Here is a 15775-nt window from a genome sequence, read left to right on the forward strand (position 1 = left end):
TGTCCCACAACACAATGTCACAGATATGTCAAGTTTTGAGGGAGCGTGCCAATTGGCACGCTCCCTCAAAACATCAGGAATTTCCACCAGAACTGTTTCCAGATACTTTAATGTTAATTTCTGTACCATAAATCGCCTCCAATGTCGTTTTAGAGAATTTGGCAGTACGTCCAACCGGCCTCACAACCGCAGACCACATGTGACCACGCCAGCCCAGGACTTCCACATCCGCCTTCTTCACCTGCAGGATGGTCCAAGACGAGCCACCTGGACAGCTGATGAATTTGTGGGTTTGCACAATCGAAGTATTTCTGCACAAACTGTCAGAAACCATCTCATGGAAGCTCATCTGCGTGCTCATCATCCTCACCAGGGTCTTGACCTGACTGCTGTTCGGCGTCGTAACCGACTTCAGTGGGCAAATGCTCACCTTCGATGGCCACTGGTACGCTGGAGAAGTGTGCTCTTCACAGATGAATCTCACTTTCAACTGTACCGGGCAGATGGCAGACAATGTGTATGGTGGTGTGTGGTTGAGCAGTTTGCTGATGTCAACATTGTGAACAGAGTGCACCTTGGTGGCGGTGGTTATAGTATGAGCTACGGATAATGAAAACAATTGCATTTTAACTTGAAGGCACAGAAATTCCTTGACGAGATCCTGAGGCCCATTGTTGTGCTATTCATCATCCACTGCCATCACCTCATGTTTCAGCATGATAATGCATGGCCCCATGTCGCAAGGATCTGTACACAATTCCTGGAAGCTGAAAATGTCCCAATACTTCCATGGCCTGCATACTCACCAGACATGTCACCCATTGAGCATGTTTGAGATTCTCTGGATCAACGTTTACGACAGCATGTTCCAGTTTCAGCCAATATCCAGCAACTTCGCACAGCCATTAAAAATTATTGGACAACATTCCACAGGCCACAATCAACAGCCTGATCAACTCAATGCGAAGGAGATGTGTCACGCTGCATGAGGCAAATGGTGGCCACACCAGATACTGACTGATTTTCTGATCCATGCCCCTACTTAAAATGTTTTAATGTAATGTCATCATCGTAACCCTACTGACTGGGCAGACGTCAATTCACCATCTTTTCCAAGTTGGTTCAACGTAATTTCATTGAAATGACATAGAAACAACATTGATTCAACCAGTGTGTGCCCAGTGGGTAGTTGCTCTAGTCTAGTGCAATGGGCCACTGAAATATTTATATTCATTAATCAATCTTTTCTCAACCCATAGAAAACTGGATTACATTTTCATAGCTTTCTGAAGTGAGAAAGAAAACATGAACATAAGTGTTCTCATGGCAGGGGTTCTGCGATGGGTAATGACCAATCTGAATGGATTACTGCCAGAGCTCTGTAGCCAGCATGCTGTTCTGGGGCCTTTGCGCTGTAAACTAAGACGGGGTCTTATTACGAGATATCAATAGTCATATTTTGCATCTGAAATGGTACCCTATTCCCTATATAGTGCACTACTTTTGACCAGAGCTCTATGGGCCCCTGTTCAAAAGTAGTGCACTAAATAGGGAATAGGGTGCCATTTTGGGAGAGAACCTTAGTGATCCCATGAGGTCATTGATAAAAGGTCATCCCAGGTAGTGGAACGTGTGAGCTGAGATTCGGGACATACATCAGCCTTTGCCTATGGATGTGGGATGGAGGCCAGGGTTTAGCATTGATCAGATGTTGTACGATGTGATTTCATCAACGGGCGGCTGCCAAACATGTCTAGTAGCTGCAGACGTTTAGAGAGGGTGCATTTTTCCACATGACCACAGAGAGAGAGAGCGGTGGAACTGGTGTCAACAAACTGAGGAGACGTTCAACACTGTCTCAGTCAACTGTTTCAACCACAGATACATTCTGCTCTGTCGCCATGTCCATTCAGTGTGTTTACATGGGATGATGGAATGAGGGTGTGTTTAGTGCGAGAAACTGACAAGTGGCTTGTGAAGTTTAATGAAAGTCAAGATAAAACTTCCCAGTGTTTGGCTTTACCATCACCTCAGTATTATGATCATGATGCCATTGAGGATGATGGAAATATTTTGTTGTGACTGTAAACACTAACACATCTAATGTATTCACGGTGGTAAACAGCACAGCCAATATGATCCTGATAACTCTTTACCATGGAAGTCTAGCTTTCGTTACACTGTGAGTGTTTCTGCTCTGTTAGGCCACTAGTCTCATTCTGTACAGGTGTAATGATGCATGGTGACATCATTCATTGTTTTGTTTGGCTATTTGTCACTGGGCTGTATAGTGTTTCCCTAAGACTGGGATGAGACACACCACCTCACATTGGACTGGGATGAGACCCACCACCTCACATTGGACTGGGATGAGACCCACCATCTCACATTGGACTGGGATGAGACCCACCATCTCACATTGGACTGGGATGAGACCCACCACCTCACATTGGACTGGGATGAGACCCACCATCTCACATTGGACTGGGATGAGACCCACCATCTCACATTGGACTGGGATGAGACCCACCACCTCACATTGGACTGGGATGAGACCCACCTCCTCACATTGGACTGGGATGAGACCCACCACCTCACATTGGACTGGGATGAGACCCACCACCTCACATTGGACTGGGATGAGACCAATCATCTCACATTGGACTGGGATGAGACCCACCACCTCACATTGGACTGGGATGAGACCCACCACCTCACATTGGACTGGGATGGGACCCACCACCTCACATTGGACTGGGATGAGACCCACCACCTCACATTGGACTGGGATGAGACCCACCATCTCACATTGGACTGGGATGAGACCCACCACCTCACATTGGACTGGGATGAGACCCACCACCTCACATTGGACTGGGATGAGACCCACCACCTCACATTGGACTGGGATGAGACCCACCATCTCACATTGGACTGGGATGAGACCCACCACCTCACATTGGACTGGGATGAGACCCACCACCTCACATTGGACTGGGATGAGACCCACCATCTCACATTGGACTGGGATGAGACCCACCATCTCACATTGGACTGGGATGTGACCCACCACCTCACATTGGACTGGGATGAGACCCACCACCTCACATTGGACTGGGATGAGACCCACCACCTCACATTGGACTGGGATGAGACCCACCACCTCACATTGGACTGGGATGAGACCCACCACCTCACATTGGACTGGGATGAGACCCACCACCTCACATTGGACTGGGATGAGACCCACTACCTCACATTGGACTGGGATGAGACCCACCATCTCACATTGGACTGGGATGAGACCCACCACCTCACATTGTGACAGTGTTATGTGTTTTTCATCAACTACATGGACATCGGTGTGTTGCGTTGAACAATAATCATTGTGGGAAATACAGGATAGATAACGTGGCTCTACCTGCTGTGTTTCTATATAAGTCAACAGCAAGTCACTGAAACCACATACATTATGATGAATCCTTATTGGATTATATAAACATTCTCTAGTAACACCATATGTGCCGTTTTGGAAATACTTTCTGAACACAGCAAAGCTTCTCAGCTCACAATCCCTGAGCAGACACACCCACCTCTCCAGAGGTCCCTCCCCTGTCTGTGTGATTGGTTCGTTTGCAGCCCACGGCAGACAGTTTCAACCCTCCTAGAGGGCCAGAAACTCACAGAAGAGTCAATACTGGTACTGGAGGTAAAAACAGACGAGTCAGCCTGTTCTTCCAGAGCGTTGCAGTGGATTGGCCTGTTATAGTGTAGAGTTGCTGGACTCGTCAACTGTGAGGCATTTCTTATTTCCCCCTGTTTGTGGATAATGGGATTTTAACCATGTGGCAGGTAAAAAAAAAAGAGGTTACTGCTTACTTTATCTTCAGGTTTGCATATTTTCTTACACAGAAACAAGTGGTGTCTGTGTGCTGTAAGTGTTTCAGTGTCATTGTGTTGACATGTTTGGGAGCAAAATGTTGACTCAGCCTCGAGGCAGGGCGTAGTTCAACAGCTGATGTCACTCTGCTGTTCTGCACTCAGAAAATTCCATTATGGTTGAATTATGAAAGTGACATCACAGAGTGTAGAATAACACAGCGGGTTGAGGGAGGCGACAACATGGCAAAATGTTGTGATCATGTGCAATGGATTGTCTGTGATCCTCATTCTTTTGACGTGACTCATTCTAAAGCTGCGAATGTTGTGATTAGGAAAGCTGGTGTGTCAACTTCAGTGCTGATACCAATACCAAGGTTTACCACCTTGATTGTCACGAAAACATTATTTATGAGTTAGATCAATCCTAAGAAGTGTAGCCTCTTTTTTTTATCAAACATTCCATTTTCAGAATGCAGTTGGACTATCAGCATTTATTGTTGTTCAGTTCATAGAATTCTTGTCTTGCTCTCACACACGTCAATGAAAGCTATTTCTGCGTTGAGTGAAGCTCCTCTTTTTCAAAAGTGTATTACCAATAACATTGTCAGTTTGTTCCACAGTATGAGAGTTATACCAGTGCTGACAGGAAAATGAGAATATCCCGGTGTCCCAATGCCCCACCAAATGTCTTTTACTACTTAAGATAAGATAAACACAAGTGAAATATAGCAGTGTTTGCAATCTGAGTTGCCTGTCTAGCTTCAAAGCAGTACTATTGTAACAAAATATTGCCTGTAGTTTTAGAACAGAGCTTATCTGTGTACTTCCTTTTGACTTTATAAGTGTAAAATGGAGACTTGATGGAGCCTGGGGTTTCCTTGATTAATTAGTAACTAACTATCTCCCAGTGGAACAGAGGAATGCCTGACTTTTCTCTGTATTCACTCTTAGATCACATGTATCCCCATGGAAACCGTGTCAGTGTGTGAATGATTTGTTTAGGTTGATTGTAGCCTAGTTGTTGAAAGAGGTCAACAAGGAAAGGTACAGGTGAATAATGACTTTGGGAGTCTACATCCGTAACGTTTTGTTTGACACTAATATAGATCAGTATTATGGCAGTCTGTGTGCATAGTGCATGATTTATCATCAGTTTAAATAGTCCAATTTGTCAGGGATTGTCAGTGTCATGCGGTTTCCATGTCAGCCACTAGGTGTCCCTCTCTTACCTCTGTTTTGTAGTGGCTAAAATGCCCATCAATTTATATGTGGTAATCTGAAATCACTATGCAGCAATATAAACTGTACACTTTATGTATAAGAATTACAAAATATGTACTTTGTTAATCCATACATTTTTAAAGTAATTTCAATGATGCATAATAAACCCTCATTTTAATCCAGTGAGTACTTTGTACAGTATTTTGGGATCAAGGGAGAACATTAGATTATATTTTAATCATACGATTGGAATACGAGATTAGTGCAATCCAACTGCAACCAATTCTGTTATCATGAAATCTATGCTGGGCCAGGGCTTTGCTGGAAAATAATGAGTCTGGGGGGGATTCAGTGAAAGTTCATGTGGTCATGGAAAGAAAACGCTATTTTCCTGCTGATGCCACCTGCCAAGCCGCAGAGAGGAAATGGGAGAGTTTGGCTGTTCTGATAACTGACCAGGATGACCTATGACCTACAGAAAGACTGGCCCTGCCAGCAGAAGGCGTAGCTAACAGACCCTCTGTTCTAAAGCTGCTTGACTGCTTGGCTGGCTAAAGGCTAACTGGCAATGGTTCAATCCAACTAGTGGCCTCTGTTTCCAATTTCTTATCTATGGTCAAATCCACATTGGATTGTCTCTCTCAACTGCACACAAACTCCTTTGCAGTGTATCTCCTTCAGCTGGTTGCATTTCGTAACTGTAATATTGTATTTTTACATGTACACTCCTTACTGTAGGCTATTGTTTATTGGCACACATTGTAATCAAAATCCCTCATCAAGACATCAATACTAAACAAATGAAATACCTATTGTCATGTCACAGTCAATACATATGTAGAATCTTAATTTGATCACTCTTTTGCTGCTGAAAAATGTCCTGCACAGCAGGATATGCCAACTTGTAGTGTATTCAGGGTTTAAAAAAGGCCTCTAAAGTTTGAGATTTCACATTGAAATGTCAGACTTGATGTCAGCCTTGACAGGAGGGGGCTGTTGGACCGCTCTATTGAACCAGCTGCTTTAGGGGGCAGAGCCAGGCCACACAAGTGCTTTAGGGAGAGCCAGGCCACACATTGGTCACAGATACGCCACAAAAACAGGATTACAGATAAACATGTATGGTATCTGCCCCGGGAAAAAGAGCAAGTTCTCTCTCTCTCTAATGATGAATACATGGATAAAGGCCGTCATTAGAGATGATCAAATAGCGTGGCAAAGCTGATTAGAAAGAGCTTGAGTTGAGAGAAAAAACAATCCAAGTATGACTCTCGTTTAAAAGAAATCTATTTAGTTATACAGATGTAGGATCTTAATTTGATCACTCTTCTGCTGCTGAGAATTTGCATGCATAGCAGGAAATGCAAAGTTGTAGTGTATTCAAGGTTTAAAAAGGTTCTAAAGTTTTGTAATTTTACTGCTGTAGCAAACTGACTCAAATTAAAATCCTACATCTGTAAGCTCTAATAGAAGCTCTAATATTCAAATTCAGTTTCACGGAAGCACCATATTGCTTAGTAGAGTACTAATGCTTGATTTGTGCATATATCCCAACTGGAAAACCTGTCAGTGCCCACATGCAGAGAACCTTATCCCTGTCTACTGTTTCTCTGGTAGTTCAGCAATTACACCACCATGCATGCCTGGGCCCTGGGGATAAACAATTTACACTTCATCCTATTATTAAGCTTATATTATCGGCTTTCCTGTACTTAATCTTGCCCGGTCTGCTGAAACTAGATGTCGGGGATTTAACAACCTTTATGACAACAGCTCTGTGGGTCTCTTTTTAGGCTGGTGGTGTCTAGATGTGGTTACTCATTAGACAGTGTTAGTTGGCTTTTTAAAAGTGGTGTTTCTCTCTCTCTCTCATGCCACATGAATGCACAGTCCTATTGGCTATTGATTGTGAGTCTTGTGCCAACCAATGACTGTAGGTGACAAACCCCCCCGGGTTGGTTGTAGAGCCTGTCCCAGCCCCATTGGAAAGTTCACATTTTTCCATTGCTGGCAGTGGGCTGGCTTCAAGGCAATTGATCATTCAGATCTACCCATGCATTTACTAATCCAAGTTAATGCAGCATGCTTTTTGTGTATGATGAGACTGCTGACTCAGTGTTATATTTCTCATAGATAAGCACATTTTTTCAATTTAACTAGACAAGACAGTTAAGAACAAATTGTTATTTACAATGACGGCACACCCCGGCCAAACCCTAACCCAGATGACGCTGGGCCAATTGTGTGCCGCCTCATGGGACTCCCAATCACAGCCAAATGTGATACAGCCTGGAATCGAACCAGGGACTGTAGTGGCATCTCTTGCACTGAGATGCAGTGCCTTAAACCGCTGCGCCACTCCAGAGCATGCCATAAATTTATTTTGTATTATGCATGAATGTTGCATACTTGTGGCCAATGCACGTATGAAACTATTCCTAGAGGACTTTGTGTATAACAAAACATTATTTTTAAATAGCAGGCATGTGTTAGGCTACTATAGGAGTAGAAAGAAACTAGGACCATGTTTTTAGGAACCTCTGGGTCCCGGGTGTGTGAAGATGAACCTCACTCTTCTCCACTGAAGCACACTGACACTAAAATGCACCAGTACACTACCTAACAGTACAGTACACTACAGTACAGTACAGTACCATACACTACATTACACAACAGTACATTACACTACACTACAATACACAACAGTACAGCACACAGTACATTACAGTACAGTACAGTACACTACCTAACAGTACAGTACACTATAGTACAGTACAGTACAGTACCATACACTACATTACACAACAGTACATTACACTACACTACAATACACAACAGTACAGCACACAGTACATTACATTACAGTACTTTGCACTACAGTACAATACAGTACAGTACACTACATTACACTGCAATACACTGCAGTACTGTACAGTACACTACTGTACACTACCGCACACTACATTACACTACCGTACTTTACACTACGGTACAGTACAGCACACTACACTACATTACACTGCAATACACAACAGTACACTACACTACAGTATACTAGACTACAGTACAGTACAGCAGCAATTACTGCACAGCTGGAGGCCTCACAGGAAATCAGACAGGGGAATCCCATTGACATTCCGATGCCATCTCCAACACCATATGTTACACACTGGAACAGATTAACACAGGGTTTATCATGAACACACTGGAACAGATTAACACAGGGTTTATCATGAACACACTGGAACAGATTAACACAGGGTTTATCATGAACACACTGGAACAGATTAACACAGGGTTTATCATGAACACACTGGAACAGATTAACACAGGGTTTATCATGAATACACTGGAACAGATTAACACAGGGTTTATCATGAACACACTGGAACAGATTAACACAGGGTTTTTCATGAACACACTGGAACAGTTTAACACAGGGTTTATCATGAACACACTGGAACAGATTAACACAGGGTTTATCATGAACACACTGGAACAGATTAACACAGGGTTTATCATGAACACACTGGAACAGATTAACACAGGGTTTCTCATGAACACACTGGAACAGATTAACACAGGATTTATCATGAACACACTGGAACAGATTAACACAGGATTTATCATGAACACACTGGAACAGATTAACACAGGGTTTATCATGAACACACTGGAACAGATTAACATAGGGTTTATCATGAACACACTGGAACAGATTAACACAGGGTTTATCATGAACACACTGGAACAGATTAACACAGGGTTTATCATCAACACACTGGAACAGATTAACACAGGGTTTATCATGAACACACTGGAACAGATTAACACAGGGTTTATCATGAACACACTGGAACAGATTAACACAGGATTTATCATGAACACACTGGAACAGATTAACACAGGGTTTATCATGAACACACTGGAACAGATTAACACAGGGTTTATCATGAACACACTGGAACAGATTAACATAGGGTTTATCATGAACACACTGGAACAGATTAACACAGGGTTTATCATGAACACACTGGAACAGATTAACACAGGGTTTATCATCAACACACTGGAACAGATTAACACAGGGTTTATCATGAACACACTGGAACAGATTAACACAGGGTTTATCATCAACACACTGGAACAGATTAACACAGGGTTTATCATGAACACACTGGAACAGATTAACACAGGGTTTATCATGAACACACTGGAACAGATTAACACAGGGTTTATCATGAACACACTGGAACAGATTAACACAGGGTTTATCATGAATACACTGGAACAGATTAACACAGGGTTTATCATGAATACACTGGAACAGATTAACACAGGGTTTATCATCAACACACAGGAACAGATTAACACAGGGTTTATCATGAACACACTGGAACAGATTAACACAGGGTTTATCATGAACACACTGGAACAGATTAACACAGGATTTATCATGAACACACTGGAACAGATTAACACAGGGTTTATCATGAACACACTGGAACAGATTAACACAGGGTTTATCATGAACACACTGGAACAGATTAACACAGGGTTTATCATCAACACACAGGAACAGATTAACACAGGGTTTATCATGAACACACTGGAACAGATTAACACAGGGTTTATCATGAACACACTGGAACAGATTAACACAGGGTTTATCATGAACACACTGGAACAGATTAACACAGGGTTTATCATCAACACACTGGAACAGATTAACACAGGGTTTATCATGAACACACTGGAACAGATTAACACAGGGTTTATCATGAACACACTGGAACAGATTAACACAGGGTTTATCATCAACACACAGGAACAGATTAACACAGGGTTTATCATGAACACACTGGAACAGATTAACACAGGGTTTATCATCAACACACTGGAACAGATTAACACAGGGTTTATCATGAATACACTGGAACAGATTAACACAGGGTTTATCATGAACACACTGGAACAGATTAACACAGGGTTTATCATGAACACACTGGAACAGATTAACACAGGGTTTATCATCAACACACTGGAACAGATTAACACAGGGTTTATCATGAACACACTGGAACAGATTAACACAGGGTTTATCATCAACACACTGGAACAGATTAACACAGGGTTTATCATGAATACACTGGAACAGATTAACACAGGGTTTATCATGAACACACTGGAACAGATTAACACAGGGTTTATCATGAACACACTGGAACAGATTAACACAGGGTTTATCATGAATACACTGGAACAGATTAACACAGGGTTTATCATGAATACACTGGAACAGATTAACACAGGGTTTATCATGAACACACTGGGAAGTTTTATGTGGTGGAGAGAAATTTTTTCAGATTTTACTAGTCTTGCGGAGGGGTCTAGAAATGGAATGGTTTCACTTTGAAACAGCAAGCCTTACCTTTTGTCATTGTCTTTTGTAATCTAATGATGATTTTGTGAAACTTTGTATGCTTACTGCCTCAACCCAGTGAGACATTTGAGAAACACTGACGTTTTGAGCAGGGAGAAAGAGTTCAGATTGGGATGTGATCCCTGTGTTCCAGGTCAGCTTGTTGTTTGGGAGCAGAGGGAATCAGAGGCCCCTGTCCCTGCTCCAATCTCAACCCATCCCCTGTGTGTGTCTCTGTGTGTGTGCGCACATAAGTGTGCGTGCCTGCGTTCCTGCGTGCATGTGTATTTGTGTGCATGTGTGTCGTCAGCCTTTCTCAGCTTTTAATCCCTGGTGACAGAGCTAAGAACAGTTCCACCACACAGGGCAGCATTGTGCCGCTAGAGAGGCAGAGGAGACGGTCACAGAGGGAAACTGATCCTGACGCTCTCCTCTCTGTCTCCTCTCTGGTTTACAGCTCAGAGGGCAGGGATCAGAGGACAGAGGACACTGACCTGCCTGTCCTGTGTGAGGGCCAGAGTTACACTGACTAGGCCTACCCCTGGGGTCCTGGAGAACTCCGTCTCTGCTTATGTCCTGCCTCTCTCTCTCTCTCTCTCTCTCTATCTCTCTCTCTCTGTCACGCTCTCTCTCTCTCTCTGTCACTCTCTCTCTCTCTCTCTCTCTCTCTCTCTCTGTCTCTCTTTTATTCTCTACTCTCTCTCTCTCTCTCTCTCTCTGCCTGTATTTCCAGTGATTGCTGGCCAGCTCTCCTACTGTAGGTGGAGCTGTCTGTCCTGGAGTTGTGGGGCAGGTCTTCCTGTTGTGCTGGCTACCTTTTGCTCTCTGTCTCTGGTTCCTGGTTAATGACAGCCGTGCTCCGGTACAGCAGGATTACTGCCTTACGAAGACTTTTGTCATCTGGATGCTCCACCGTCTGTTACTGCATACCGCCACCTCCTCGTTACGGGAGGTTTCCTTTGATGTCCTTTAATATGTTTTCATGATTTTGGTCAGAAGTTTTCCCCTCAACCGAAATGTCTCTGCAGTGCAAAGCGGGACGAAATCCATCGGTGGGTAAAGTAAACTGTGTGTGAATGGAAAACTTTCAAGGGAGGTGGAGTAAGGTGTAGTTGATGTGGAGCACTCTCCTCTGGCTTTCTGCCACAGTATACTTTGACAGGGTTTCAGTGTAACTCTAGGGCATTTGTAAGTTTGAATGATGACATCAAGGCTGGGACATTTGTCTTTATGTACAGTATTTGCACTTCACGCAAAGCTCTTTGATCTTTTTTGAATATTTATGAACTATTATTTGTCTTCACTGAACGGAGACTTAATCATTTGCCAGGGATGTTCAGTCACACATAGAAGTTTATTTGCATGCTACTGTTGTATTGTAATTTGCTTTGAGGAAATATACCGAAACATTCAGACGTACACTCTTAGGAAAAAGGGTTCGAAAGGGTTCTGAGGCTGTCCCCACATGAGAACCCTTTTTGATTCCAGGTAGAACTCTTTTGGGTTCCATGTAGAACCCTCTGTGGAAAGGGTTCCACATGGAACCCAAAAGGGTTTTTATCTGGAACCAAGAGGGTTCTACCTGGTACCAAAAGGGGTTCTTCAAAGGGTTCTCCTATGAGGGCGGCGCAGAACCCTTTTTTTGGTACACCTTTTTATCCGAATATTTTTGTATATTTCCTCAAAGCAAATTACAATACAACAGTAGCATTAAAATAAACTGCCATGTGTGATTGAACACCCCTGGCAAATGACTAAGTCTCCGTTCAGTGAAGACAAATAATAGTTCATAAATATTGTTCTAGATATACTGTAGCACCTTTTCTTTCTAAGAGTGTACATGTCAGTCGAGTTGTGTTTGTTTTGTGTAATACTTACCCACACTATGAGTGGCGCAGCGGTCGAAGGGACTATATCTCAGTGCACGAGGCGTCACTACAGACCCTGGTTCCATTCCAGGCTGTATAACAGCGGTCTGAGGCACTACATCTCAGTGCTAGAGGCGTCACTACAGACCCTGGTTCCATTCCAGGCTGTATCACAATTGTCCGTGATTGGGAGTCCCATAGGGCGGCGCACAATTGGCCCGCGTCGTTCGGGTTTGGCCGGGGCTAGGCTGTCATTGTAAATAAGAATTTGTTCTTTACTGACTTGCCTAGTTAAAAATAATAAAATCAGATTTAAAAAAGGATGACAGACAGACATGTCAGGACAGTGATCTTGTGTGGATTAGAAGAAACTTCTAATTCTACTACTATTCTTAGTAGACATGAGCACTAATCTACTTTGTAAGTAATCTTACTGTTGAAATTTTATAACTTCCATTTCACCAGATTAATTCACTTCAGTGTACAAACAATCAAAATGTTATATTGTGTGCACTGTGCATTTTAAGATGGATCATTTAACATTGCATTAAGAATAGACTCTAGTTTTTTTGTGTGGAGGAAACCATAAACCATAATAATATTTGAGTGTATTTCTGGCAACTGCTATATAGTAACCTATACCGTATGTTTTCTTAGTACTGACATCACGTTTGAACATTGGACACGCTAATTCTACCCTCCTTCGCTTGACTTGGCTCATCATACTTGGATAACAGAGAGGTTTTTGTTAAAACAAACTCCATGTCTGAGACAAAGCACCAACAGTAGCACAACAAAGCCCCACAGATGAATTCATATTGTCTACATCACAGACATGTGAGACGAGTGCAACAATTGTATCTTCCAGTAGGTTAACTGAGTGTCTCTGTGGATTTGAACAGAACAGGGGGAGGGAACAAACTCGTCCTTAGCTATAGCTCTCTGCGAGTTTCTGTGTCCTCAACTTCAAAGACCACTTTTGCCCGGCTGGCCTGATAATGAGCTTTTGCCTTCTTTCACACATAATGAGTGGAGGTAGAGTTCACACAGGGAGACGCGACGGGCACAGCGCATCCACTCGCAGCTGGGGTGTCTGACTGGCCTGGAACAAAGGCTCTGTGTCCGTCAGGCCAGTCACAGTAAGGAGTTCCAGCCGTGAACAGGCAGGGACTTCTGCTTCAGTGAGCTGTCTGGCTTCACTGCCCTGGGCTAGCTAGCCTAGCCAAGCCTCTCCATAGACATGGGCCACTTGACGAAAATGACTCATTTATGGTGTTTCCAGAGCTTTATCATCAAAACAACTCAAAGCTCTTATAAAATATGCAGCGTTTCTTTATTTTTCCCAATTTCGGTCTTTTTACGTTTGGCTGTTGCATCACAGGAAATATGGACAGATGTGCCTCCCTATAAAATATGTAGGAATTAGTTCTAGGGAACTCAATATTCACATGGATTTCTTTACTTTTTACCAAACAAGTTTCATTTCGATTGAGCTTTAATTTATATTTCTGTAAGGGGTTTAGAATACACTGAAACTCAATTTAGAAGTGTCTGCATTTCATGCAATACCCCTGATGAAGATATCAGAGATGTGTTATCCAATACCTGCTATTTATTCCTCTACTACACCAAGTAATCTCCAATTTTCTTTAGATTAGGAATGTGGTCAGACTACTCATTAATTTCTATTCTGGGAAAGTTGACAACCCCCTACTGTTTAACCCTTTTGAACCCCTTGCTTCTCTCTCTTTCTCTCTCTCGATCTCTCCCATTCTCCCATTCTCTAATGATGAAGTCCATGTCATCCCTACAGATAGCTGATCAGCTTCCCTGGATTTCGCTGACGACATCGCTTTGTTGTGTGTGAAGATGGAAACACTGGAGTCGGAGCTGACCTGCCCAATCTGTCTGGAGCTCTTCGAGGACCCCTTGCTCTTGCCCTGCGCTCACAGCCTGTGCTTCAACTGTGCCCACCGCATCCTGATCTCCCACTGCAGCCCCAACGAGCCTGTGCAGTCCATCAGCGCCTTCCAGTGCCCAACCTGTCGCTATGCCATCACCCTCAACCAGAGGGGCCTAGAGGGACTGAAGCGTAACGTCACTTTGCAGAACATCATCGACCGCTTCCAGAAGGCTTCCGTGAGCGGGCCCAACTCCCCCAGCGAGACTCGCCGTGAGCGGGTCGCCCCGGACGGCACGGCCATGACCTCCCCCAGCGAGACGGTGCAGTGCCAGTTCTGTGAGCAAGACCCTCCCCAGGATGCCATCAAGACCTGTGTCACCTGTGAGGTGTCCTACTGCGACGAATGCTTGAAGGCCACCCACCCCAATAAGAAGCCCTTCACCAGCCACCGTCTGATCGAGCCCATGCCGGACTGCCACATCAGGGGACTCATGTGTCTGGAGCACGAGGACGAGAAGGTGAACATGTACTGTGTCACAGATGAACAGTTGATCTGTGCCTTGTGCAAACTGGTCGGTCGGCATCGGGACCATCAAGTAGCCGCCCTCAGCGACCGCTATGAGAAACTCAAGGTAAGAGATGCTCTGTGCTGTACTATGCTATACTGTACACAGCTTCAGGAATGTTTGGGGAGTATGGGAAGTTAATGACTGACTGTGAAGAGCTCACTATGTGCAATAATTTGTGTCCACTGAGTGGAATAAATGGTGGTATTAAAAATCTTATTTGATTCAAATCAAGCAAAAACATTTGGGTATATTAGATAAACAATATTGTGCCTGAATTGGCTGACACATCCGATTTAATATCTGACCTTTCTTTTTTTGTTTTGTTGAGATTCACCACACACATTTTCAGAGATGCAATTAATAATGTGATTGCTAATTGTGTTGTTTTCCAAATGTTGCCTGATCCTAAAAATCTATGTGACATACTGCAGAGTGAAAAAACCTGTTGTTCCACAATTCATAGAGGCATCATGACAAGGGCATTTTAAGATTAAAAATTCAGGTAGGATCCAATATTTCAATAAATAGTCTATATCCTATTAATATCCTCTGCTAACCAACGAGGAATGTTTCCTCAGACCCATGGGTAAATCAGGAGTCATTGTGGTTGGAAACAGTGTAGCACAAGAGAGCAATACAATCAGGTAAACTCACAGTTATACGCTTTGTGTTATACTGTATCCCTGGCCCTCTTGGCTTACGAAACGTCAATACAAAGCTAACAGTATTAGAAACATGTGAAATGGAATTCCCCATTCAGTCAGATTTCCCCAGTAATGCAGCAGCAGTAAACTCATGTGAGGTCTGTTAATATTTCAAAGAGCAAGAGCTTTGGGAACAAGGAGTGATCACACACCATGACACTTTCTTTTAGCGGCTTAAATATAACATTTTGCCACAAAATTACAAC

The 15775-nt window shown here is 43.3% G+C and overlaps 1 protein-coding gene across 10 annotated transcripts in view; it reads left to right on the plus strand.

Annotated features, from left to right (window-relative positions):
* Positions 1-15775, plus strand: part of LOC115161352 (E3 ubiquitin-protein ligase Midline-1) — a 71134-nt gene that overhangs the window by 32189 nt on the left and 23170 nt on the right. For 8 of the 10 annotated variants that reach the window (XM_029712279.1, XM_029712281.1, XM_029712271.1 and 5 more), the window contains exon 2: positions 14207-14928. In XM_029712279.1, coding sequence (XP_029568139.1) covers positions 14263-14928 — 666 coding nt within the window. In that variant the 5' untranslated portion in view covers positions 14207-14262. Of the gene's footprint in view, positions 1-3693; positions 3853-11293; positions 11578-14206; positions 14929-15775 lie in introns of those variants that run through there. The other 2 variants (XM_029712272.1, XM_029712273.1) reach the window with 2 other exon arrangements.

This window comes from Salmo trutta, chromosome 24, assembly GCF_901001165.1.
Source record: "Salmo trutta chromosome 24, fSalTru1.1, whole genome shotgun sequence".
Taxonomy (NCBI): domain Eukaryota; kingdom Metazoa; phylum Chordata; class Actinopteri; order Salmoniformes; family Salmonidae; genus Salmo; species Salmo trutta.